Here is a 27141-nt window from a genome sequence, read left to right on the forward strand (position 1 = left end):
TGCTATTGCCCAACATAGATGCTATCAGCCTGCAGTATCCTTCATCAGCCTGAAGCCAGGGTGCCTCTCCCAGGGTAGGGCCACCCTACAGGGAAACATAGCTTTCTTGTGGTCAGCTCCTTCCTCACAGCACTTCTGCTCAAGCCTCAGTTTCCAAGGCTACGTGTGATGAAGCCTGGAAGAGAGGGAGCTCTTGAGATTCAGACTCCAGAGCTTATTAGCCGCAGGGTGGGTACTTCGGGGGCTGAGCCAGCATTGGAGCCAATGGTGTACCTCCTGCATTCTCAGGGCCAAAGGCCCTGGGTTGGCAACCTGGCCTTACAGCTTCTCCAAAGGCTGTCAGGCTATCCAGCTCATGCAGCCAACAGCCCCACCCACTACTCACAGAACTCTCCTTCTAGAGGTTAGCCCAGGAGAGCAGAGGGAATCGAATATGAGTTAGTTCTGGGGACTGGTCCAGACCCCAGAATGGGGAGGGGGCAGTGTCTACTGCCTAAATAAATGCAGGCAGAGGTAGGGACAGGCCCTTTGGGATCTTCCCAGAGATCCCTGAAGGGTGGGCTCTGGGACTAAGGACAAGCCCTGGGAAATGCAACAGGTCTCAAGAGGCCAAGCCAAAGTCCCTTTCCCCCACCCACGACCAAGCATTGGGTGGCAGGCCTGAGGACCTCCAGACATCTTATAGCTGCTACTACAGATACTCTGTGCAGTCCAAGGGGCCAAGTTCCACGGCTGCTGTGTCTGGAGCAAGAGAGAGCTTCACAGGGCTTGTACTACACTTATGGCTCATAAATCCAGCTGCAACAAAGAGGTACAGGGTGCGGTTGGGGTGCATCTCTCCACAGGAATGGGTCAAGCATTTCTCAGGGCTCAAAACCCTGCCCCAGCGTGGCCCAAGGAACAAAGCAAGCTGCAGGGCTCTGCACAGGCAAATGGACAGCCTGGAGTTCTCTGCACCTCACTTCCCCTTCTGTGCAGGGTGGGCAACATCAGGCACAGGCATGGGGGGGGGGGCGTGAGCATTTTATGTGCAAGGACTGGACAGGCGGTGCTCGGTGACCCACCCACAGGAAGTACAGAGTAAGACCTAGACTGTTGGCTCCAGGCTCCCCATCTCAAGACTATAGCACTCCATTGGGATTCGAGGGCACCACCCACAATGCCCACACCTCTGGAAACCCAGGCAGCTGGTGTCTGAACCCCAAGCACCTCAGGGCAACTACGGGGGCAGTGGAAGAAGGGGTCACATGAGCTGGAGGGTTAGAACTGCAGTGTCTGCCACATGCCAGGTCTGCTGACAGCCTTGGCTTTCACAGACACCACTCCCTTCAGCTGGCACACAGTGCGTGATCTGTCCATGCCCAGGTGTTAGTCTGGACACACCGCTGCACAGAACCATGCTCAGCACCCAAGTCTGGGTCAGGTACCAGCTCCCAAGCTCTTGCTGACCAAAGCCAGGGACTTAAAGCCCCCTGCTTATCTGGTGGTCAGTTTTAAGGGACAGGAGCTCATACCCAGAGCCCATAACAGTGCCCGTTACCAGGAACAACAGCACTGAGAGAGAGTAGGCTCGGGGCTGAGCTCAGCTCCTCAGAGGCTCACACAGCCCCACTTCTACCTTCTGGCCAGGCACACACCTGGCCATGGCTCAGCCTACGTCTATCTACTCAAGCACCTGTCCCTTAGAGGATGTGCTGTATTGGCTATTCCCAATAAGTGCTCCCTGAGGGCATGTGGCACCCCAAGGATGGGACAGAGTATCCTACCCTTGGCAGGGCACTCCCTCCGACTGCCCTCTCATTACAGAAAAAAAGCGGGGGGGTGGAGTGTGTGGGGTGGAGTCAGAAGCTGGAGTCTATCTCGACTAGACAAATGTGTTAAGACTTGGCCCCTAATGGCCATGGAAATCTCCCAGCACAGTCAAGGTCAGACCTAAAAGACTCTATACTCTGTATGAAACATGTGCCCAGTCAAAAGGCCCTGGCTAGGGAAGTTCACACACACATTCCAGCCCCATAGCACACAGTTCTGTATGCTGCCCCATCACCAGCCCTGGGAATGAGGTGTGCAGGCACCCCCTACAGCCCCTGCTGACCTCACAGCATGGAAGAACCCCACAGGAGCACAGGGCTTCTCATGAGCAAGAGGACCGGATCATACGGAAAGAAGGACAATGTGAAGAGAAAAGCAAACCCCAGCACACTCAGGCTGGTCCTGACAGGGGCAATTAAAGAGCTGGTGAGAAGGTGGAAAGACACACAATAGCCATTGGATTGGCCCCATGCACAACCCAGGCAGAGGAAGCTGGAGGGGCAGTGCTGGAGACAGAGTGGTAGACCTTGCCTCAGAGTGTCCAGACCTGTGAGGCCTGGGACTAGTACTGATGGAAGAACCTCACCCAGGCACACACACACACCCCTAACCAGAGAAAACACACGCACACACACCCCTAACCAGAGAAAACACACACACGCACACACCCCTAACCAGAGAAAACACACACGCGCGCGCGCGCGCGCACACACACACACACACACACACACACACACACACACACACACACACACACACACACACGAACGCACGCACCCCTAACCAGAGAAACACTGTTCCAAATGCAGTATTTGACAACTTGACATCTGGGACCTCGGGAGTCTCCTGGCCTGTTACACAGCCTCCCTACCCCATACATACACATCTTGCTAATAAAACAGGCTGAGCGTCCTGCTGCTCAGAGGGCCTGTGGGTTAACAGGTGACCCTGCAGGATGAAACTGGAAGTGGCCTTGAGAAGAAGGGAAGCCCAAGATGACCCTCACATTCAACAGGCTCTGGGGATATTTTTGTGGTCTCTCAAGGCCCCCTCCACCACTCCAACCCAAATGTGCCTCAAACCACAGGCCTCCCCGATCATCCCTCACTGGGCAGATGGAGAGATGGGCAGCCAGAGACTGTGGACACCCTCTCTCTCGCCCACCTTCCTCATTCCCACGTCAACCTCCAGCCTCCTCTGTCGTGCATGCTTCCAGCCCAGTGCTTGGTTGGTCTCCATGGACCATCTATCTCCCCAGCTGAGTGCTGGCTCAGCCCTGCCATACCTCAAGAGGGGACTGTTTGCTCGGCTCTTGTCCTTGGGGTCTTGTCTATTGTAAAACCCCAAGGCCTAGCCACACAGCAAGCCCTCGGTGAGAACCTGGTTGGGGGAGGGGCTGGCACGAAGGCAGTCCCTCAACAGGCAAGCCATAAGGACAGCAGTCTGAACAGCACAGGCCAGGGGCTGCGCTGAGCACTGAAGGGAGGGAGAAGAACCATCACTGAAGGCATACAAAGGCATCCGCCAGGCTATACCGAGTCTGGCAAACTGCAAGATTCAGGCCTGGACTCTGCTCAGATCCCTCCACGCCGAAAGCGCTGGGGAAGGGGGCGATGGAGGTCTCCTGGGTCTGATGAGAAGGGCGTGTGGGGCAGGAGGTCGGCACCCGAGGCCTACCTTCCCGCTTCATGCCCATGGCCAGGCACTTCTGGTAGCGGCAGTACTGACACCGGTTTCTCTGCCTCTTGTCGATCAGGCAGTCCTTGTTGTCTCGGCAGGTGTAGGTCAGGTCTTTGCGGACTGTCCTCTTGAAGAAGCCCTTGCAGCCCTCACAGCTGTATACCCCATAGTGCTTGCCTGTAGGGTGTGGACAGAGGGGTGGGTGAGCTGGATGGACAGGCCCCTCACCCATGTCGTGCTGCAGGCCAGGGCTCTGCCTTCAGGTTTCAGAACCCCTGTGTGGGCTCAGGCTGGACCCTGCCTGGTCCTCCCTGCTCATCAGAGACCAGCTCCACCGTCTGTCTATCTGCCGGGGCTATGGGTCACCACCCCAGAGGACCAGCATCACCAACACTGCTGCTGCTGTACCCTGGAAGAGGATGGGCACTGTTCTTGGCTCTCAGGCTCCTGGGGTTCAGTAGCACAATGCAGTGTGGGGGGGGGGCTTACAGGCTTAGCCCAGAGAGGAAGCTAGTTCTCACTGCACCTCAGCCATGCATGCCTGCATCTTCTCTTGGTATGCCTCCAAGCCACCCTTCCCACCCTGGTGTCCACCTTACCTGAGGACAAAGCGAGGCCCCTGCCTGGAGCTCTCAGCCCACCCCTTCCTCTACAGGGCACAGGAAGCACCCCTGGGCTCCCGGCTCCCTGCACCCAGCCCAGTGGAAAAAGCTAGAGAGGCCCCGTGAGCTTTGTCTAGGTATCGTGCCCCTGCCCACCAGGCAGTCCTACCTGAGGAGCGGTCCCCACAGATAGCACAGATGTGCTTGGTGAAGGATGCCATATTTCCTGAGGGATGGGCAGGAACCTTGAGGACGCCATTGAGGCCCAGCGGGGGCTTGATGTCCTCACTGCTGCTCACGGGGTTCATGGGTGAGCTGAGCTGCAAGAGGACGAGTCAGGATAGATCAGCCTTGCAGGGCTGGTGACGGGCATTAATGAGTGCTGGGCTCCCTACAACTCCCCTCTACACAGCCTCACTCAGGCCACATGGCTAAGGGACGGCAGGACCACCCTCCTTAGCACAGCCCTTAGAGTACCCCTCCCGGCAAGCCCAGGCCACTGCAGGGTACCAGAGACCTCACATAGCCAGCCGGGGAGCTCATGTCTCTCAATACCACACCGGAGGCCACTTACACTCCACCGCCCACCTAGGAGCCACCACTGTCACTTAGCACCTGCCAGGGGCCCTGGACACGTGAGAGCGCAGGTGCTCTGGGCTCCCCCGCCCCCCAGGCTCAGGGAGGAGACCGGACTGGGCCCCTCCAGAGCCACACATATATCCCCACCACCCTGCATGGCAGTGGAATCTGGGGCAGGACAAGAGAGGAGAGCAAGTGGACATTCCAGACATGGAGCCATAGGGCCACTACAGCCATCTTGGCCTCGGCACACCCCCTGCCTCTCCCCGCCCGCCCGCTGGCCGCCAGGGGCAAGCGTGGGAAACTCACCCTGTCACCCAGGCAACAGCTGCAGCGTCGCAATGACACAGCAGTTTTGGTTCCGCAGCCTCCAGCCCGGCTCTGCAGTAAGCACAGGGCCCAGAGGCGCTTCCCTCTGCCTGCCTATCTGCCAGGGCGCCAGAGCCCAGCTGGGCAGTCCCCCCACTTCTGAAAAGCCCTGACGAAGGCAAAAAGCCAGCTGTACAGCTGCACTGCCCTTGCATAGCCTCTGCTGCCCCCTGCAAGGGGAACCTCACCTCCTTCCTCAGGGCCTCCGGCCCCATCCCCCTCTTTCTCACGGGACAGGAGCAGCGCAGAGGCACCAGCCAGCAGCTTTCTATGGGGGGCCTAGCACTCAGAATGATTCTGCAGCCCTCGCCGGCCAGGGCTGTGAGACAGGCAGTACGGCTCTGCAAGGATGCCTCACTCTGGCCAGCTTTAGGTGGCTGCTGGGAAGCCTGGAGGTCCACACTGAACCCTGAGTGTGCCAGGGGTTGTCAGGACGCGGGAGTCCTTGGTGGCAGGCAGGACATCTCGCTGCAGAAGAGAGCGCTTCACATGCTAACTGGCTGAAGGCCCTATGTGGGAATTCTGGGGTAGGGGGGAGACACCACTGGATTTTGCTGGCAAGACTGCATACACCCTCCGCCCTGCTCACTATAGAGGAAGCCTAACCCTGGGGGTCCTGGAGGTCTGAGCTCTGGGCAGCATACACAGCTCAGAGTCCGGGGACGCCCTGATGTCACGGCAGAGCAAAGGCTGGGCTCTAGCACCCAACCTCACCACAGGTCCACAGACACCCACAAGGATCCTCAGGGCTCCACCAGCCTGGAATCCTATGGCTTTTTTGCCCTTCCCAGATCTGAGCTGATGGATTCTCCCCTTCCTCAACCTCCTCCATGGACCATAGCCCCCACACACCGGGACTTCTGTGCTCCCTACCCACCTCTCAAGAGACCCAGGACTGGGCAGCCCTCTGCTGGAGCCCACAGCCTCCCTGGGCGGGGCCATCCCATTTCCCCTTTCATATCCTTGGCATTTATTTCAGTTCTGCCAAATTGGTGCCCCACCTGTGTCCCTGCCTACCTCCCAGGCATCCTCTCTTCCACCCCGACCTCATCCTGTCCAGGCGAGCCCTCAACTAGCCCCCCTTAGATGGACTACCCGGAGCAGACCTTGGGCCTCCATCTCAGGCTCTGTATGCTCCCCACAGCTTTATTCACCATGCAGCTGGCTGCAGGCATCATGAAACATCCTGCTTACAAAGTCACTGTGGCCCCCACATGGGCCGTCCTCCCGTACACCAGGAGGATCAGAGGCCTCAATGCCTTACCAGCTCTGCATTGGGGCGCTCAGAAGTGCTTCCCAGTTGTGAATCACCCAGGGAGGCCAGCATGGCCAGATAGGCAGGCTTGGGAAGCGGTAGGGAACATCCCCTTGGGCCCTGTCCTACCTGAACCCCAAGACCAAATGAGACACATGGACGGCTTGGGCACCAGGTGGCCATGGCCTGATTTAGCTATATCCAGACCCAGGAAGGCACCTCATGGAGCTAAGAGCCAAGAGATGCCAACACTGGAGCCAGGGAACTGCAGAGATCAGTTCTTCATCTACCCTCTCTGACCGTGACAGCCGGAGTTAGCAAGGGTATAGAGAAGCTATGATAAAAAAAAAATAACAGGGCCAGACCAGGGGAGGTAGCTGGGTGGTCGGGCCTGCTTCACACCAGCAGCACCTCAGGCCTTCTGCCTGCTTCTGGAAAGCAAGGTGAGGAGTGGGAAGCAGGATAACAGACTGTCCATGAACAGGAACCCCAGCTCTTCTACACACAGAGGTGTGTGTGGGAGGGTGCACATGTACATACACACACATAGTCTGGGGCAAAGAGGCTTAGATAGGATCAGCCTAGAAAAACCAGCCAGATTGTCTGGCGCAGAGGCTTAAGAGGCTCAGGCCAGTCCCAACAGGCTACCTGGTCAGGCAGTGGTCTCCAGCATACCCAGCACCAGGAAGGGCGCACAGGAGACGGCATGGTTTAAGGCACAAGGCTGTGGGAACTTAAGTGGCAGATGGGTGCCGTGAGCCCTGTGGTTCTAGGGAGGAGTCCCAGGTATGGTACTGTGAGGTAGCACACCAAAGCTATGAGGGGAGATAAAACCCAAACCGAGGCACTCGGAGCAGAAAAGAGATCCCTGACCTGTTTCAGGAGAGGCTGAAGGAATCCCAAGAGCAGGCTCTCCAGATGCACAGCTGTACATACACCCGAGACAAAAATCCCGGTAGAAACAGAGCAGAGCTCTATCCAACGGGTATTCATGGCCTTGGGAAGAAGAGGCTGAACAAGGACCCCAGGGTACCCACAGCAGGATGAGGGCCCCACTAGGCCCTCAGAAAAGGAAGTCAAGCCTTGCGGATAGCCAACATCCACAGAGCCGCTGAAAGCCAGAGCCCAGCCATAGGCTGCCACCAGGGGCCTCTGGGGCACCCAAGAATCGGCATCCCTGGGCCAGGATGTGCTTTCCCATAGGCCCAGAGACACTGAGCCTAAATGGCCTGGGTAGAGGGACCTATGAGGCCTCAGGGATCCCTGGAAGATGGGCCTAAGCCTGAGAAAGCAGGTACCCCAGAGTTCCACAATTGTGGGGACAGGATCCAGGGGGAGATGAAGACCAACTGTAAGAAATTTCAATTGACAGAGCTAGAGAGGCCAGTTGGATCAGACAGAGTGAGTCTTGGGCCCCTCACCACCAGCCTGATGATGCTCTGAGGCTTGCTCTGCAGTCCCCTTTCATACAGAAAAGTCAAAATGACAGCTCTGACCCACAGGTTCACAGCCAACAGATAAAGTTCCCACTTGCTGTCCCATCTCCCCCGAAGCTCAGCCCAGCACTCACCTGGGGGCTACCAGTCCCGAAGCCCAGTGTGGGGGTGGTGGGTACCGACATGGAGTGCGGGCCCATAGGGGAGCTGATGACAGAGAAGGGTGGACCCATGCCATTGATGGGAGAGCTCAGGGTGCTGATCGGCGAGTGCAGCTGCCCAGGGGAGCCCAGGGGAGAGCCAATTCCTGGGCCCAGCGAGGGGTGCAGCGAGGGTGCAGCCATGGAGCCTCGACCCGTTGGAGAGCTGAGGGATGAAGAGTTCACCTGGGTGGAGAAGTCTGCAAGACAAGAATTGGCAAGAAGGAGGGTCAGAGCAGTCTCTAGGACCTGGCAACTACTCCCACTCGCTCAAGCCACAGGCAACCCCTTGTGCTCAGGGTCAAGCCAGGGTGCCAGGACTTCTCTGCCATACTGCAAGAGTTAGACCATCTTTGGAGGCCCCAGTAGGTACCTATCCATTGCTATCTATCTTACACTCTCTGGGGTTCTCACGGCTACCGATGCAGAACCGGGCCCAGCACTGCAGGCTGAAAGCTCTGACGTCTGTATGTGACCCTACCCTCTAGGCCATATGACCTGGACTTGTGGGTACCACAGCAGGGCAGCCCAGACTCCAGAGGAAGGGAAGGCACTGGCACTTCCCATGTGGGCGAGGAGCTTCCAGGTGGCCTTGTGGAGGGTCTGGGGGTGTGCCAAGCATGAGACTGGCAACCCACAGAGCAGGGCTGGGTCTGGGACCTCCCACATGCCAACCTTTCATGCAGAGTTTCAAACATGTGAAAAATCTTAATCAGGCCTCCCCGACTCAAGAGGCTGGGGAGGTTCCCAGGTGTCCAATCTATTGCCCACAGACCTGGCAGGCCATGGAGAAGGCAGTGAAGAGCCTGCACAGGGCAGAGATGCATGCCATGTTGGGAGCTGCCTGCCCCTCCAAGGCGGATGCTCTGAGAAAGCCCCACACACACCCTCCCTTCCCTCCCTCCCTCCCTCCCTTCCCTCTCTCCCTCTCATTTGTAGAACAGTCCCGACCTTCCCTGCCACCTCACTGCCGCGGCACTTGCTTTTCTAATATGTCAAGAACTACGGACATGTGAAGTGAGTGCCTAGCACATCCCAGGTAGGGACTCAGACTGGTTGCACTCCTCGGCACCCTGGAAAGACCTCGCCATTCTGAACCTCACTCATCCTGGCCATGTCATGGCATGTGAGCCAAGCTGACACTGGAGGACACCAGTCTTAAGACAACACTGGCACTCTGGATATGACTCTTAGACCAGACTTGATTCTGGCCAAAGCCCATGCTCCCATTCTGAACCTGATGACTAGCACAGTACAGGGTGATCCCAGTAGCTGTACCAATGCCAATTCCAAGCCCGGAGTGGTACAGAGGCCTTGCCAGCAGGACCAGCCCTTCAGAGAGAAGCCTAACCTATATCCATCCCAAAGACTCCAGGGACTTCTTCCCTGCTTCCTCTCAAGAGGAGGATGGAGTAAGGAGGCCCCACTGTGACCAGGTTCACTATGGGGAGGCAATCTGGCTACCATGACTACCCCAACTGACAAAAGGGACCAATTCCATCAGCAAATGACCAGCCAGAAACCCTTGTCATTCACAAAAGTAGGAACAAACCAGCTTGTTGAACACCAAAAAAAGAAAAAAGAAAAAGCAAATTTAAGAAATCCAGAACTAGCCGGGCGTTGGTGGCGCACGCCTTTAATCCCAGCACTAGGGAGGCAGAGCCAGGCGGATCTCTGTGAGTTCGAGGCCAGCCTGGGCTACCAAGTGAGCTCCAGGAAAGGCGCAAAGCTACACAGAGAAACCCTGCCTCGAAAAACCAAAAAAAAAAAAAAAAAAAAAAAAAAAAAAAAAAAAAAAGAAATCCAGAACTAGCTGTGTAGGGTGGTAATATGTCTTTAATCCCAGCACTAGGGAGGCATAGGCAGGAGGACCTCTGTGAGTTCAAGACCAGCCTGATCTACAAAGTGAGACCCTGTCTCAAAAACAAAAGGCTGAAGAGATGGCTCAGTGGTTAAGAGCACTTGCTGCTCTTCTAGAGAACAAGAGTTTGGTTCCCAGCACCCACATGGCGGCTTGCAACTGTCTGTAACTCCAGTTCCAGGGAATCTGATGCCTTCTACTGGCCTCCATGGGAACTGCATGCACATAGTACACACGTGTACACACACACATACACAGAGAGAGAGAGAGAGAGAGAGAGAGAGAGAGAGAGAGAGAGAGAGAGAGAGAGAGAGGTAAAACACCCAGCATACATAAAATAAAAATAAAGGAAAAAAACCTAATCCCAGAACCAGGAAGCAGTAGCATCTACTGACAAAATAGGAACTATGGACCAGCTCTATAGGCCATTCAACTCCATATGGAATGGGAAGGAGCTCCACGGGGAAGGGAGGCAGGGCAGCCAGGCAGGAGAATGTGTCTAAAAGGAACAAATACAAAATCTAATTGCTTACACGAGCCTGGAATGCCTTTGTTCCTTTGACGTCAATTGAATCCTTGTGACCCTGTCAGAAAAGCCACCACCTCCTACCTATGACAGAAGAAGAATCTAAAAAGGTCTGTGGATAAGAACTGCCCAAAGGTAAACGTACTACAATCTGCAGCTGCCCCTAGGCCAGGCCACCATGACCATTTCCACACCGCTGGGATACCTGGAGGCCACTGGGCTGGCCCATCACAGCCCGGCCTCTCCTGCCCCTCCTCCAGATGAGGAAAGCTGGGCCAGCTCTCCCCTTCCCTGCCTGTTCTGTCTTCTGAGGTCCCTGGACTGTGAGACCCTGCATACCACCAGGCCAAGCTCTCATTGGATCCCCTTTTAGCCCATCTGAGAGCTCCATCTTGCTGACTTTGAGCACAGCGACTTTCTGCAGACATCCCAGAGAAGACCGGATAATGCTGAGGGTACCCAGGGGGAGCTGGGCTGGACTAGGGAAGGCCCGCTTTTTCTGGCCTTTGAGAACAAGATGAGTGCGTGACCAGAAGGGAAATCCCTCAGACTCCTCAAGACTCTTTGCACCCCCTGTTCATGGGGAGGCCTTGGGCAACAGGAGTGATGAGGTCTGGGGCAGCTTGTCACACTACTCTGAGGGCGGCTCTTGTGAGCGGTTGTCCCCAGACACCAGGAAAAACTGGCCATATTCACATGAGAGTGTTTCTGTCCAGGGGAGCCAAGGAGGGATCCTCGCAGCCACAGGGAACAGCTGGGGTGGGAGGCCCAGGCTGCAACCAGAACCAGGTCTCTGTAAAACGCCGCAGCCTGAGCTGCTCCTCTGGCTGTGGGTTTTGTTGTGGGGGCAGCAGGAGAAAGCTTCAGGAGGAACACGAGAGTGAAGGAAGGAGGGAGGGAGGAGGGAGGCAGGCTGTACCCCGAAGCTCCTCTGGCCCTCCAAGGTACCACCTGGCTCAAGTTGGAAATTGCCAAAGAGGGGAGCCACACCAATGGAGGAGAAAACCGGCCAAGGTGGCATATGGGTAGACTTCAGGAAGACGAGGAGACAAGCACGAGCAAGAGCCAAGTCTCCAGTCTGGGAATGTGGCTGTCCCTGTGTGAAGGTTCCCTTAGGCACCCCTCCCCCGGCCCTTCCCCAGCCTGCAGCCTGATGGTCCCGGGCCAAGCGTCCTGTCCTGTAGCTGCTCCAAGCAGACCTAAGTCCCTAGAGCTCCAGTGGGGTCGGGGGGGTGGGGGCGCCACCAGAGCAATGCCTACCTTGGCAGGTCCCCACTGCCCCAGGCCCCCACCCCAGGCCTTCCTGTTTACAAAGAATGTCCACTGCAGACACCTTCCCGGAGCCTGGGTGACAATGGGCTGGGTGTGTTTTCTGGATCCTTCTGGAGGGAGAAACTTTCTAACCAGGAAGAGAATGAGCAAGAAACGCCCGCTCATCCTTGTATGTGTCCACGCCATGTGCACATATGCCATGTATGTGTATATATGTTCGGGTGTGCTATGTGCGTGCTCTGCCTTGTCTGGCACTTTAGCGGACACCACCCTGTTTAGCCATGGCCCCCATAAGGCACAATTCCGACAACCTCCCTTTGGACTTGCAGGGATGTTAGCACCAGCCGACTCCACTGCTTAGGAAAATCTCCACACCCCTCCAGCATCAGGGCTTGTGGGATGAGGTCTAGGGCTGCAATGTGTCCACTTCAGACCTGGGGATTACAGGACACACAGTACTCCCTGCCCAAGAAGTCACAGAGAAGCCTTAGGAAGGTGAATGACTGAGAGGAAACTGAATCACAGAACCCCAAAACCTCAGATTCTGAGGCACAAGGATCCCATACATAACCCCACATCCCAAGATACCTCTGCAGGACTACTACGAACACAGGCAGGGACCGACCCTGGGGAAGGAGTGCAGCCCAGGGGCCCACATGTGCCTCAAGGACAGGCGAGTAGACAGGCTATCTGTGCAGGGGGGATGCCATCATCTCACACACATCCCGGGCAGCTGGCACTGCAATCCAGGAAGGGGCTGTGGAAGAGGGAGCACAGAGCACTCCCCTGGTACAAAATTGACCACAGTATGAATGCTTGGAGGTTCAAACAGCAAACCAACACAGAGCGGAGATGGACTGACTATCCCCAGCCCAGAACCGAGGGCAGTTCCCTAGACCTCAGAGGGCAGGTGTGAGAGGCTGAGTGACATTGATAAAACTGAAATACTGAATGCCTGGCAACAGCTCTGGTGACTCCAAGACGCCGGGCACTAGTGAGGTCATATGCAAGCGAGGAGTACCATTCCCACCAGAGTTCCTATACCATACAGTGTCTGCAGGATGACCCCACAGCAGGAAGCCAGGGAACCCCTCACCAGCCCCTGATTGGCAGGCAGGGTGCAGGAAATGCCAGCTCACTGCAGCTGGGGTGGGGTGAGTCCTACGCCCCCAGCCCCAAAATAGCCAGGGAACCCCAGCTCCTGGAGAGGGGAACTCAATCATCCACAGCCCTTTGGCACAGCAGGATCTAAGCAGGCCATGTGTCTGGGTAAACAGAAGTGGACCATGTGGTTGCTCCATCTAGAGCCGGGAAGGGAGGACAGATGGGTCCCAAGGAGAGCACACGGGAAATGGATACTCTGGGGCCACCAAGGAGGGGCCTGAGGGGGCAGCCAGCATGCAGCCAGCATGCAGCTACACAGTGAACTAGCACCAGGACGGCTGACACGTTCTAAGCACGGTGCCCTTATCTCCTCCGCCTGGGGACACCCCCCCGGAACTGAAACTTTGCAGTGGGTGGCTCATGGGTCCTCAGAGCTTCCTGGGCTGCCCACCTCCAGCCTCCACCTTCCGGAAGTACTACTTCCCTTGAAGCCCTGGGAGGGAGAAGTGGTGGCCCTGGAGGACAGCAATGGGAATGTGGCAGGGACCATGGCGCCAGGGTTTGAGGCAGGCCAAGGGTGGTCAGGGCAGGAGGGAGGAGGAAGGCAGCCACAGGCCCCAACGGGTGGGAGGGGACGGCTTCAGGCACTGGTAGGACAGGAAGATAAATGTCCCACTGGCCAATGCTGACCATGGTGAGAAAGGGCCCCCACTTGAGGCCACAGGGACCCCCTCAATATTGTTGAGTCTCAGTTCCTTTCTCAGTAAAATGGGCTGAGGCTTCTGTGCCAGCCCAGAGAGAACCCAGCAGCCCTGTTTACCCAGCTCTACCACAAGCCTGACTCCCGCTCCCTGAGGAAGGACTCCTCGGTGGTCACCTCCAGCTGTGAGTTTGGCTCATTCACTGTCTCCTCTCAGAGCACCAGCTTATTGCTCTAAGGTCCTGTTCTGGGGTCACCCTGCCCTTCTCTCAAAAGCCCCAGCCAATATCTCAGCCTCCTATGAGGAAGGCCCAGGCTGGCTAGACCCTCCTGGGTGGTCAGAAAAAGTGAGACTGACTACAGCCATACTCCGAGATCCCAGAGGACCCAGCAAAGACAGGTCACCACAGGGGCCTCTCAAGTAGAGAACTCAACTGGTCAGGAGTGACGCAGTAGTTTTCATAGACCTAGACCAAGAATGTCTGTCAGCCCACAGGGGCCAGAATGCAGCGGACCCCTGTTCTGAGCCTGCAATGGCCCCGGCCCACCAAACCCCGAGAGAAGCAGCAGCGAAGGGCGAACAAAGGCACAGTGAACCAGACATGTACCTCCTTCACCCCTCCCACCCATGGGTAACCACAGGAAGTGACCATAGGCTGCAAACCCAGGGCACCATCTGGGCTTTATCCCTACGTGTCCCACAGAGAAGGGTTGACCAGTCCAAAGCTAACTTCTTGACCCTGCCCTATCTAACCTTCCTCAGCCCATAAGAGGCGCAGAGGGAAGGCTAGCCATGATCCCAAGAGACTTGGGATATTTGTCCCTGCAGCTAAGCACCAGGCCACGAGCAAAGACGTAAGGATGGAGTGGGTAGGAAGGACACAGAAGGCTGTGCTCAGAAGAGATGGATGATTCCCCGAGAGCCTATAACAAGCTCAGGAGAGCCGGACCAGTTTGTGGTATTGGCTACACTACTCCTGTGAGCCCCACTCCAACCTCTAAATTCACCTGACCCAGAGGGCCTCCGAGACTCTGAGCGTCAAACCCACCTCTATGGTCACTAGCATTAAAGCCTCTTGTCTTAGGAGTTGTCACACACTGAGCTCTTCCTCTTGACCTCACCTTCCACCACCTCCTATTCTCCCTGCCCAGGAGGCCTTGATGGCGGAGACTGCAGCTTCCCCAGTGAACTAGCTCAGAACACGGGGTAGTAAGAAGGTAGGAAGAGAAGGTGAAGGCCTGGGGTATTTATTATTCAAGGCCTCTGTCCCTAAGGGAGGCATGTGGAGAAGATTGGCTGTACAGCCTGTCATCAGGAATAGACACAAAGGCAAAGACAGGATCTACAAGCCAGATCTACAGGGGACTTAACAAGAGCCTCTACAAGGACTTCAAGGAAGGGTTGTCCCCTCCCTTGACCTTCTCTGAACTTCAATCAGGTATATCAACCCAAGATCCCACTGTCCTGACCAAACTCTTAACCCCTAGGGTACAGTGTACCACTGCAATGGTCTTCACAGAGATAGGATCACCAAGGCCTAAAGGGTGCAAGCATGGGAAACAATATCCACTAAAGCTCATGGAGGATGGCTGTGAAGGCCTCAAGATGCACCAATGATTGCCACCTCAGTATCATCACCATCATCAAAATTACCATCACCACCATCATTACTATCAGTTCATCAGCATTAATATAATCAACATCATCACCACCACCATCAACATCAATACTGCAATCACCATGATCAATGTTGGCATCAATCATCATCACCTTCAACATCAACACTGTCATCACCATCATCACCGCCACCATTACAATCAATATCAGTATCACCAACAATATCATCACCATCAATATCACAATCACCACCATCATTAACAACTTCACCACCACCACCATCATCATCACCATTATCAACACCAACACCACCATCATCACTATCAACTGCCATCATCATCAATATTGTCATCATCATCATCATCATCATCATCACCATTACCACCAACACTTCCATCATCATCATCATCATCATCATCATCATCACCATCACCATCAACACCAAATAATCATCATTACCATCACCACCACCACCACCACCACCACCACCACCACCACCAATATAATCATCACTACACCATCAGCATCATTATCATCACGATCACCTGACGGGACATCTTGCTTTACACCTTGCTCTATTCCATTGTACAGATGTAGGCTAGAGCCCAGAGGGGTTGATGAATTCTGCAAGTGGCAAAGATAACAATACTTTGGGTTCTCATGACCACACCCAGCAAGTTTGGGGCTGGCCAGGGAGGGGCACAGGAGGAATAGGAAATAGTGCCTAGACTAACAGCTACTTCCCATACAGCCCTGGGTGGTACTATGGTTAGACCTGGTGGTGACAGGAAGGGAAGTGGGAAGCACAGCCAGAAAGACAAGGTGGTAAGGAGGAGCCACCCCTCCAATGTCCAGCCTGTGCCTGTGCCAGGCAGCATTCAGTTAAGTGTTGAGAGGTGAAGACACCAGGACACGCAGACATGAGGGCCAAGGTGTCGACAGGAGGTTACCCTCCATGCCAACTCTTCCTGAAGCCCACGACCACAGGGCTGTTGCACAAGGCTTCCCACCTCTGCCCCGATTCCTGCCAGTCAGTATCATCACCCCCTGGGCCAACGATGGTGGTCACTGTCTAGGGATGCCCAGTTGCTGAGGTGCACATCACCCAGGGAAGTCGGGCCCAAACCACCAGGTCTGTCTCCATTCCCAAACTCTTCGTGACTTAGAGACGTGCTCTAAGTCTCCCTCCATGGAATAGTGGGGAGGTGGAAGGAGGGTACACTCAGACCAGTTTGCTGGATGAGTCTGGCTGGACTCCCTCCAGCCTCTGGCTGCATGACACTTTCCCTTCGCCTGAGTACAACTAGGGGGCAGCAGAGAGAAGACTCCTAGCTGCTCAAGCCTCAGGCTCATCAGGTACTAACTAGTGCCTGCTGCCCACACCTCCTGCCAGAGCACTGTACACAGACAGCCCCAATTTCTGGCTCCTTTGCTGTTACCTCCTCTTGTGAGTCCAAGGTGGCTCAGTTGATGGCAAGACAGTTTCTCTGGAAAAGCTAAATGAGCACTTGTAGAAGTGGTTTCTAGTGAGGGCCTTCAGGTGGGCTTGTCCTTAGAGGCCTGGGGTGAGCTGCTACCAAGCCCTGGCATTAGCTATGGGTGAAGAGTACCATCCCAGGCTGCTTTGTCTGGCACCAGGCTCCTGCCATGGGTACTGTCCTCTCACCTACTGAGGAGAGAAGCCTTAATGGACACTTGTCCCCAGAATATAGGCCACATTAACTATCATCACACAGGGTAACTATAGAATGTCCTGAGTCCATTAGCCAGGACCAGGACCCCAGACTGGAACTTGAGTCCTCCTTTCAGATAGCTGAGACACCTAATTGTCCCGAAAAGTACCCTTCTTCCTCTACTCCAGAGATGGCTGTGGGGCAATAGTCAGGTGGCCTGATTGCCCCAGCAAGGGCTGAAAGTCTGGAGAACACCGAGACAGGTAACGTGCAGCTCCAGGGCCCCAGACCATCCTGTGAATTGGCTTCCAAGCCCTAACAAGGGACCCACGAAGGGCCAGCCCATCCCTGAGCACAGCGGGCCGTCTATCCCAGCCTGCAGCCAGAGAGCCAAACAAACCTCCTCTCCTGCAGCCCGAGAGGTGCTGCCAGGGGCAGCAACAGGCAAAGGGCGGGAATCACACCCACTCGTCCCAGGCCGCTCCAGTGAGAGAAAAGCCACAGAAGGGTGTGACCAGAGGGACAGGGCCCCTGAGGAGCTGGCGGCAGAGGCTGACAGCTGTGTGATGCCCTCCCCACCCTGTACTACCCAAGACACTGATAACAGAAATCCCTTCACAGTCACACAGGGCAGGTGACTGTCAACACTTGAGAAACAGACTGCAGAGTGATGGAGACACATGTGATGACAGTCACGGGCAGCTTGGGTCCCCGTCCGGCAGCCTCTCTAGGCTGGCACGGTGCCATGTGGGTTAGTGGAAACATCACGCCAGGAAGGACCTGCCGCCCTGTCCTGTGGCAAGGCCTCAGCTCTGGGAGGACAGGGGCTTCCCAAGCCCAGAGCAGGGGCTGCCAGCCAGCCTGCATTCCGTTTCCTGACAACTCAGCCCCACAGAAACTACCCTCGGCTTAGGCCCTGAAATCCCAATCATGACGTCCTGGGCTGGGGAGGTAGAGGGTGACATGCCAACCTGGGAGCCTGGAAGGATGCTTGCCTCTCTAAGACCAGGCAGGGCCTTCTTTCTGGACACCGAAGCCTCCCCTCCAGGCTGCCCCCTGGAACTGTTTGTTTGTCTGTCTGCCCCCAATATTCTGGGGTGCCTGCCCAGACTCCAGAAAAGGGTAGGTGGGAGGAGAGCAGGGAGACTTCCAGAAAAACCCCAACCGCCCCACAGTGGCGGGGGCGAGGGGGCCCTGAGGCGGCAGACTCTCGAAGGCAGTTTCTATTTAACAGGAAGAGAAATGATTGTTTCAATTTGAGCCACGTCGCCCCTGGTGGCTCAGAGGTCCCATCACCCACCTGCCCGCAGCTCTGTCGTGGAACCCACGGAACCCCAGCTGGGCTTCCTGTCCTCCCCCACAGCCCTCATCTTCATTTACATTCCTGACTGGTTTTAAATCACACTTGGAGGGGACCTGGTCCATACCCACCCAGGTCCCACCCACCTACCATGGAGTGAAGTGGGCTCCATGGGACAGGGACACCGGGGACTCTGGAATGGTCAGGGCAGAGGGGATACTCCCAGGCAACGAGTGCCTCTCTGGGGGCACCCCCAGATCCTCACACGCCCATTGAGCATCACTATTTTCCAGACATAGGTATGATGTAGTGTAGTGGGTGGCTGTCCACGGCCACATGATAGACAGAAACAGGGCTGAGTCTGGAGGGTGGCGCATCTGTTGGGCACAGGGTCGGAAGTCAAGCTCCCCGAAGCCTCTCCAGAGGCCCCAGCCCACATCAGCACATGCATCCTCCCCTCAGCAGGGGCTCACCCATGCCCTTGTGACTCCTCAGCACACCACACCAGCACATTTATCTTCCCCTTGACAGGGGCTTGCCCATGCCCTCGTGACTAACCAGAGCATACAATGCAAGGACCCAACAAATATAGGGGCCTGGCTGCTGGAGTCTCTGCCAACAGGACAGGATTTCATCTGTGAGACAGGGTGGGAACGGAACTTCTCAATCACCACCCACAGCCAGACTAACCTCCCTGTCTCTCACTCCACATGGACAGAGCCTGCACTATAGCTCACGGAAACCCAGAGACCCCCTTACCATGTTCATCCACAGGATGACAGGGCTACCTCAATGGGAGATATGCCACTCACAGCCTGGGGTCCCAGGCTAAGCCCCAGAAACCTCCCTAGCTGCCGAGATCCCATGTCTGGGGCCTATAATGCCCATAAGGCTGAACCCTATCAAGAATGTTAATGTTAACACAGTGGATCTCTACGCACAGGCTGTGTGGTCAGGCCGTCTATACTCACTCCTCAGCCCCCCCCCCCAGCAAGTGGGAGGGATTGGTGTCTAGGTGACAACAGGCAAGTGTGGGGACAGGATCTCCCACCCAGTCATCACTCACAAACTCCCTAAAGCTGAGAAAAGGGACCCTCACCAGCCTCGTATCCCAACCTTGCCAACTGGCACCTACCAGGGCTGCAGTGGCTCCAGAAGAATAAGAGACAGGCAGCAGACTGGAGAGATGGCTCAGTGGTTAAGAGCACTGGCTGCTCTTCCAGAGGACCTAAGTTCAATTCCCAGTACCCAGGTGGCTCAAAACTGTAACTCCAGTTCCAGGGGTTCTCATACCCTCAGACATATATTCAGGCAAAATACCAATGCACATAAAATAAAAATTAATAAATTATTTAGAGAGAGAGAGAGAAAGGGGGCAGCATTGTGTGCTGTAGCCCATGCCCCCGAACCTGAGAGGGGTGTGCAGTCAGCCACCAGCACAGAAGGGCCTCAGGGACCGGATGGAATGAATGACAGCCACTCAGCACTCTGAGGACCAAAACCTCCATCCAGGTGGCACCTAGGACAGCTTTCTATCCCTTCTGTACAGGTGAGAGCCAGTGATGGCCACACGGCAGATCCAGCCCTAGCTAGGCTAAGCCCGACCGGCTCAGCATACCTTATCCACTACTGGCCCTCCACTAGTTACTAGGCAGGATGGCCATGGTCTACTCTGCTGCCACCAGAGCCACCCACGATGCTCCACAAACCCCAACACCAAAGCCTTGGCCCCTCTGAGGAAGGGGGCCTGAGTCTGCCTCATCTCTGCTGGCCCTGCCTAACCCCCTTCCTGGTCTGCTCCCCAAGTGACCCTTGGGTGGCTGAGGCTGCAGCCAGTGTCAGGGGAGGGGCACCGGAAGAAATGGCATTTCTACCCCGAAGCATGGGTACCATGCAGTAAGATTACCAGAGGGAAAGGGAGGGGACCAGGGTACCAACGTGGCACTCAAGGACGGGACAGGCCAAGACACCTGCGTGACCAAGTGTCTTCTGAGGGCTGAGCTCGATGAGGAAAACCCAGTTTTATGAAATGGGGAGGGAGGCCACAGTTACAGCCTAGGAGCCAAAAGAGGCACCACCAGGCCCCACTTGGGCAGAATAGGAAACACCATTTTAGCACCTGGAAAGAAGGAAAAGGGTCCTGGAAACTGCCTTCTAAGGCTTCAAGGCCACTCATCACCCCCAAACCCACATGTGGGAAGATCACAGCCCACCCACCCCCAGGAAGCCCTCAGCATCACTTGAATGTGACAGAGGACAATGAAGTGTCATCTCACTGGGCCAGGGGTGACACGCCCAACCCCCTCCCCTACCCAGAAACAGGAGAACAAGTGAGTCAAGAATGCCAGACTCTGAGAGACTGCACACACTGGGCCTAATTAAGAGGCCCTGGCTCAGAGCCTATTGACTCCCCCACACACAGTGTTAACGCGCCACACTGGTCACCTTCCTAGAAGACAACTGACAAGAGGTAAGAACAAGCCAGAAATACACACAGGGCTGGAGAGAAAGCTAGCAGTTAAAGTGTTCACTGTCCTGTAGAGGACCAGGGTTCGGTTCCCAGCATCCACATCAGGGTGGCTCACAATTACCTGTAGCTTTAGCTCCAGGGGATCCCGTGCCTTCTTCTGGCCTCTGTGGGCACCTGCATGCATGTGGAAACCCACATTTGGTTCCCAGCACTCACAAGGCATACATAACCAGCTACAAATCCAGTTTCAGGGGATCCGATGCCCTCTTCGGGCCTCTGCAGGCACTGGGCATGCATGTGGAATACTTACATGCTTTAGGGCAAACACTCCTACACATAAAATTAAAAGAGAGCTTTAAAAAGAAAGGCAGCAGGAAGTGAGGAAGACTGAAACTCAGATGTCCAGCAGGCCAGCTCAGTTGACACAGGAATCCAAGGGGACTGGGCTGGTCTCTGCACGTAGCCCACACCGTGTTCCTGGGCTGTCTCAACTACACACTACAAAACCACAAAGGAGACTGCAAAAGCCCAGAAAGACAACATGGTCCAGTGAACACGGACTGAGCCTCCTACTGGCATTGGAAAAGTGACTTCACCTCCCTGAGCCTCAGTTTCCCCTCAAATATGGGCAGAAGAGAGAGTCCGCAGGATATCTCTGAAGACCTGTGAACACTACTGCAGTCCAGGCACACTACACAAAGGGTGCCATTGCTACTGGAAAGAGGAAAGACCAAAGCCAGTCAGCCTGCCACCGAGACGGCAACTCTGAAGACTCATGATAGCCCCACTCCCGCTACCTCAAGTGGCAGCCACGGGCAGCCAGGACAGAGATCCAGGTTAGCTAGGGCTGAGGCCAATCACACATCACAGCATCACACATCACACATCACACCACACATCACAGCATCAGGCAGGCCAGAGCTCCGCCGCCCATCAAGGGTATCTCAATGCCAGGCCCAGGAAGAGAGGGCCAGTCCTCCACATTCCTCCAGCAAGACAAACCCCCACTGCTCTCCTGTCCTCAGTCTTTTTACCTGTAAAATGGGAAGGAGGCAGATGCAGGAGAGGGAGGTCCCGCCTATAGCCTCAAGATAAGGAAAACAACAACCCTGATTTAGCGAGAGTCTAAAGCCTGTTCCTTTTGTCTAAAATTCCTGGGGAAGAGATCTTCTGTTCCCAATACCCAGGTGAGGCCCAGCTATGTGGGACATGGAACTCTTGGGGCAAGCCTCATTTGCTCATTGTGGGCTGAGCTGAGCAGCCCGGATGGGCCCAGCCATGATGGACTGGCATAACCAGACATCATACAGGTATATGCCATGAAAAGGTCTGTACCCAGCCCCCTGAACCCAGACAGACTCCCTTCCCCTGTGGTCCCCAGGCCCTCTCCCTGGGCACAACTCCTACACCCTACAACAAGATCTTCTATACCACACCAAACCCCACCCTCACCTGCCAGCCACCTGTGGTCCCCTGCCCGCCAGGCCAGGCCCCCTCCTGAGAGAGAGGCAAGAAGGCGCAGCCTCATGGTGAGGGCAGGTGACAGGTCCCACCATGGTGGTGGCCCCATCGGTCCCCGGCCAGGTGGCTCGGGATCCCACAGCCTCAGGCGATGCAGCTTGGTCAGTGAGCAGGAGCCTAGGAGGCAAAGGCAGCAAGCAGGGAGTGCCTCTGGAGGCAGCTGGGCTCCCAGGAACAAGTGGGGCTGGCACTGGCCCTGCAGCCCAGTTCCCCTTTCCCAGGGCCCGCCCTGCCCTCCACCCTCAGCCAGACACCTGCGACCACAGGCAGCTCCCAATGGCCGAAACCAAGGGCTTCTTGGAAGAACACTGGGAACCAGCCTCATTTCCTCAATCTAAAACAGACAGTACGGGGTGCAAACAGACCCCCACCTGACCAGGGCCCAGCTGCTCTGACCTGAGTTCAAATCCACCTCCACGTCCAGCCAGGTGCCTGACTTGCGGCAGATCAGGTTACCTGGCTGGGCCTGCTCCCCATCTGCATGCTGGTGAGACAACAGAAGCCAGAGCCAGCTGGCATTCAAGTATGTTCCATGATCTGACAGTATGCCTAGCCTCATCCTAGCCTGGGCCCTGGGGGAGAAACACCTGCACCTTGCCCATACCCTCACGTTACACTCTGCCTCCGTTCCCCAGCATGCAGCACACTCAATAGCAAGCCAGGCTTTCAAGTCCTGGGAAAGTTCCACAGAGCAGATGCAAGGCTAGGCCCAGAGGCCGGGAGCCACTAGTGCTGAGAACTGGTGTGAGAACACAGCAGGACCAACAGCTGGGGAGACCAGGCCAGAGCAGCCATGCCCGTGGAAGTGCCATGAGGGTGCTGCCTCTGCTGGTGGGGGAGGGAGGTACTTCAAGAAGAATGGCAAGTAAAGAGGCTTCTGCACTTCCAACCGCCTCCTACCTACACAAGGGCTCATCCTTCAGGGTACAGGGCGCCTTCTGTGGCTTTCCAGTCAAGGGCCAAACTCAGGCCCAGTAATGGGAGCTGGGCATGGGGACACAGCACAGTCTTCCACCCTGCCATCCCCTAAGGCTTTGTCACACTAGGCAGTCCTGCTCAAGCAATAGGGTCTGCAATACAGAGTCCAGCTACCAGGGGCAGCTCTGAGTGGCTAGCACTTGCTGCTGGCACACACACCATGTCCACCACAGCAGCACTGGGAACAGACAGACTACTAAGATGCCATCAAGGCCAGAGGGGCACTGGAAGTCTTCCGTTCACACAGCCATCTGAAAACTCTTCTGTTGGGGTTTGGGGGTGGAGGAGGGGCTGGCTAGCCTGAGCATGTGGAAACCCCCAGTGGCCACAACCACCTGTGACATTGGGATGCAAGAGGGTTCCCTTCTGCTTGGTCTGATGGCCAGAGGCAAGTCCTGCCCTCCCTCATCACTCAATACCCCCAAATGGCCACTAAGCTAATACCATCTGAGAACCTCACCTGCTACAGGGTTACAGCAGCTCTCCCCCTCCTGGCCTCACCACATAAAGGCCCACACTCTGGAATGCACTGAACTGCTTACATGACAGCCCCCCGCCCCAGCCTGCTCCATCCTGCATTGCAAGTGACTCCCAGGTCCCTGACCTAGCTACCTGGATCAGGAACCCAGGGGCTGTACTTTGCAATAGAGGGTTCCTGAGATCTTAGCTCTAAGTCAGAGAAAACACAGCGTATTTTTGTGCTTTTATTTGGCTTGGGTTTTGTGTTATTTTCATAATGACACAACACCCCAGACAGACAGACCCAGGCTACTGTCCTTCTGTATGCTAGCCAGACCCCTGTTAATTTGGTTCAAGACAGGATTATATCTAGATCAGCCACAGCCAACAGACCTGTCTGGAGGGACTACCATAGCCAGCCTGTCTGACCCTTATCCCACCCTGGCCAAGAGGCGAGCCCTGCCACCTCGGCTGTGCCTAGTGGACATTTATGAACCCCTGGATCCTCCTGCCTTGGGTCTGGCAGGTAAAAAAGACCTGTACCCCTAAGACAGAGTAGGGATGAGGTGGGGAGGCCCTTTACAGGGTCATCCTGGCCATCTGTGCCCACCAAACTTCAGGAAACTGAGCTGGTCGTGCCATATTAGCAGCCATGGATGGCAATGCTCAGTGTCACCAAGGCTCAACCTCGGCCTCAGAGCGAGTGGGGCCCAGAACTGCACGGCTGCCTCTCAAAGCTCACAGACTTGCCTCCAGCCTCAGTATGGTTCCACGCTAAGCTCTGAACACATCCCATACACGCTCTACACGACAACCCCACCCCATTGTCTTCCGCACTGTCAGAACTCATTGAGAACACCACAAACATACAGAGCAAGCCAAGTGACCAGCCCCAGGGCCCTGCTCACTCACTGAGGGTGCTCATGGGAGGCGCAGGCACTTACATGGCCCACCAGAGTGTGTCAACGGCTGGAGAAGGAATAGCTACTAAGTTATGTTCCCACCTCTACGATGCACACATCATATGATGCGTAGATCATACATGGCCTGAGATCTAACCAGAGCCTACACCCATGGCATAGCGGGGGTGGGGGGGGGGGACGGGACACGACACGGGGACCCGGCCCAGATCAGCGTAGCCCTACTATGCCTCTCAGCTGGGGTCTTATCTGTCAGGCGCCGCCTAGGCCAAGCCAAGCCATAGGTCCTCTGACACTTGGCAGTATAGCATTGGAGCAGATCTGTGAGTATTGCTAGCCACTCTGGGCAGGCAGAACAGCAGGACCAGTTCTTCTGTGGTCAGTCCTTCCTAACATAATGACATCATCATCGCACAGGTGGCCTGGGGTCAGCCATGGGGGTATTCACACCAACATGTAACACAAATTGCTAAACGGTCTTATTAATAAAAAAAAAAAAAAAAACCCAGAGCCAGATATTGGGGTAAAAATTGAGAGATCAGAGGAATAGAACAAGCCAAGCCAACCTCACCTCGCCAATTCCTCTGCTGATCCTGTTTCCAAGAATCCTCAGACTGAAAGCCTCTGAGTCCTCACCCCTAAGGGTCTCAGTTGAACTGTTTAAAAAGCCTCTAGTTCCGGGCGGTGGTGGCCCACGCCTTTAATCCCAGCACTCGGGAGGCAGAGGCAGGCAGATCTCTGTGAGTTCGAGGCCAGCCCGGTTTACAGAGCAAGATCCAGGACAGGCACTAAAAAACCACACAGAGAAACCCTGTCTTGAAAAAGAAAAAAAGAAAAAAGAAAGAAAGAAAGAAAGCCTGGTCCTCATGCCTTGTATGCCTTTCTGCTTCCTGCCATCACTTCCTGGGATTAAAGGCGTGTGTCCTTCCCAAGCAAAGCCATGAGATCTCAATCCTGGGATTAAAGGTGTGTGCCACCACTACCTGGCTCTGTTTCCAATGTGGCCTTGAACTCACAGAGATCCAAACAGATCTCTGACTCCTGAGTGATAGGATTAAGGGTGTGTGCCACCACTATCTGGCCTCTATGTATAATCTAGTGGCTGGCTCTGTCCTCTGATCCCCAGATAAGTTTTATTTGTTAGAGCACAAATAAAATGTCACCACACTAACAGAACTAGAAGATGCCAAGATTGGCCCCCATCGCCACCCACGTAGGCTGCTGTACATTGACCGGAACAACACATTGATCACTAGGGGGTCAGCATGCAGCCTAAAGGGCCCCCTCTCACCCCTCAAACAGACCCACTGTTCCAGTGGAGCACAGGGGTCCACTTGACCTCACTCCTGCCTCTCATCTTCCTTTCAGTCCAATAAATCCAAGACGACACTGAAGCTCACCCCTGGGTGCTGGACCTCCCAGGACCCAGTTCTTAGCCCCCGGGAGGCCTTATAAGAGACTTCACTGCCCTCCCCAGGCTTCCTCCCTCTTAGTCTGGACACAAGCAGCCGCAGCCTGGGCCTAGGCAGTAGCCTCTGTGCCCAGTCAGAGTAAACAACCCCACACAGACCTCAGCTTCCTTCCTACCAAAGGCGGCCAGGCTGAGCACAAGTGGGCAGAGTGGGAGGAGGGACAGAAGACAGACCTAGCTCCTGTAGGCTAAATTTAGCCCTAATGATGCGGTCACTAAGACTATGTCCCTCTTCCTCTACCTGACATACTGACAGGCTCCTCCTCAGCACAGAGGAGACCAAAGGCTAGCAAAAGCCAGCTAGCCAGCTAGCCTGGGTCTCAGGGCAGAAAGGAGAGAAGAGGACCTTGGAAGCACCCGTTAAGTACCGCACCTGACATCAGACAATTTCCTGGCTCCCTGGGTAGATTCACCTCGACCTGAGTAGTATCTACCTAAGGGAGGAGTTAGATTCAATGTCCCTGTGGGCCCCACATACAGAAGGTCCCATGACCATCAGCCATCAGGGCCCATTCTGGTCCTGCCCTGTTGACCCTGCATGGCCATTCTCTCTGAGTCTTCCCACCAAAGATACCTCCTCTAAGAAGCTCCCTGTTCCTCTTGGAAAACCCAGCTGGCCTCTAGACTGAAGACCATTTGACAAACTGGGCCCAGTCATCAGTGAGTGGCCATGGTCTGGCCTTGTGGACACTGTCCCAAAGGAGGCCCCTTACTTCCTATGACCACTCTAGCGCTGCCCAACCACACAGCCCTGACCTCATCCCAGGCAGGCCCCCTCCAGGCTCCATCAGGTAACTATCGGCAAGCCTTGGCCTGTCGGCCTCAGCCTCTCACGGCAGCCAGCCCTGCCACCCCCAACTCCAGGATCTAAATGACTCACCGAGCATCACTGCAGGCGGCCATGGAACACTCACCTGCCCAGGCTTGCTGCTGGCTGGCAGCAGCGGTGCCAAAGACAAGCTTGGTCCATTGAGAGGCAAGATAGGCCATGGGAACCACGGTGGCCTGAACTCCGCCAGGCCAGCCACTCACACCGTCAAGGAAGGGCTTCGGGAAAGGCTTCCTGAAGGTCATGGGGGGGGGGGGGTAGAGACAGGGACACACGACATGACAACACCCACAGACCAACAGAGCTATAGTCCTCACCCTAAAACTGAACAGTCCACGAGAGCCCCGGGGCCTTTTTGTCCCCAAGGGACACAGCCCTGAGGTCAGATGGAGGCTACTCTGCATGCCTGTGGGCCTAGGGAAACCTCCAACCTAGATCAAGGGGGATGCTGGCCCTCCCCCTGTGAGAGTCCTGAAGGTTTTGAGCCTGGGGAAGCTCATATTGAC

At 55.7% G+C, this 27141-nt stretch overlaps 1 protein-coding gene across 4 annotated transcripts in view; it reads right to left on the bottom strand.

The window, feature by feature from the left end:
* Rxra (retinoid X receptor alpha) overlaps nucleotides 1–27141 on the bottom strand; it is a 190613-nt gene that overhangs the window by 17556 nt on the left and 145916 nt on the right. For all 4 annotated transcript variants that reach the window (XM_076569141.1, XM_076569139.1, XM_006993107.4 and 1 more), the window contains exons 2-4: nucleotides 7868–8133; nucleotides 4264–4414; nucleotides 3490–3669 (exon numbers count right to left, since the gene is read on the bottom strand). In XM_076569141.1, coding sequence (XP_076425256.1) covers nucleotides 3490–3669; nucleotides 4264–4414; nucleotides 7868–8077 — 541 coding nt within the window. In that variant the 5' untranslated portion in view covers nucleotides 8078–8133. The remainder of the gene's footprint in view (nucleotides 1–3489; nucleotides 3670–4263; nucleotides 4415–7867; nucleotides 8134–27141) is intronic.

Source organism: Peromyscus maniculatus, chromosome 4, assembly GCF_049852395.1.
Source record: "Peromyscus maniculatus bairdii isolate BWxNUB_F1_BW_parent chromosome 4, HU_Pman_BW_mat_3.1, whole genome shotgun sequence".
In the NCBI taxonomy this organism is placed as follows: domain Eukaryota; kingdom Metazoa; phylum Chordata; class Mammalia; order Rodentia; family Cricetidae; genus Peromyscus; species Peromyscus maniculatus.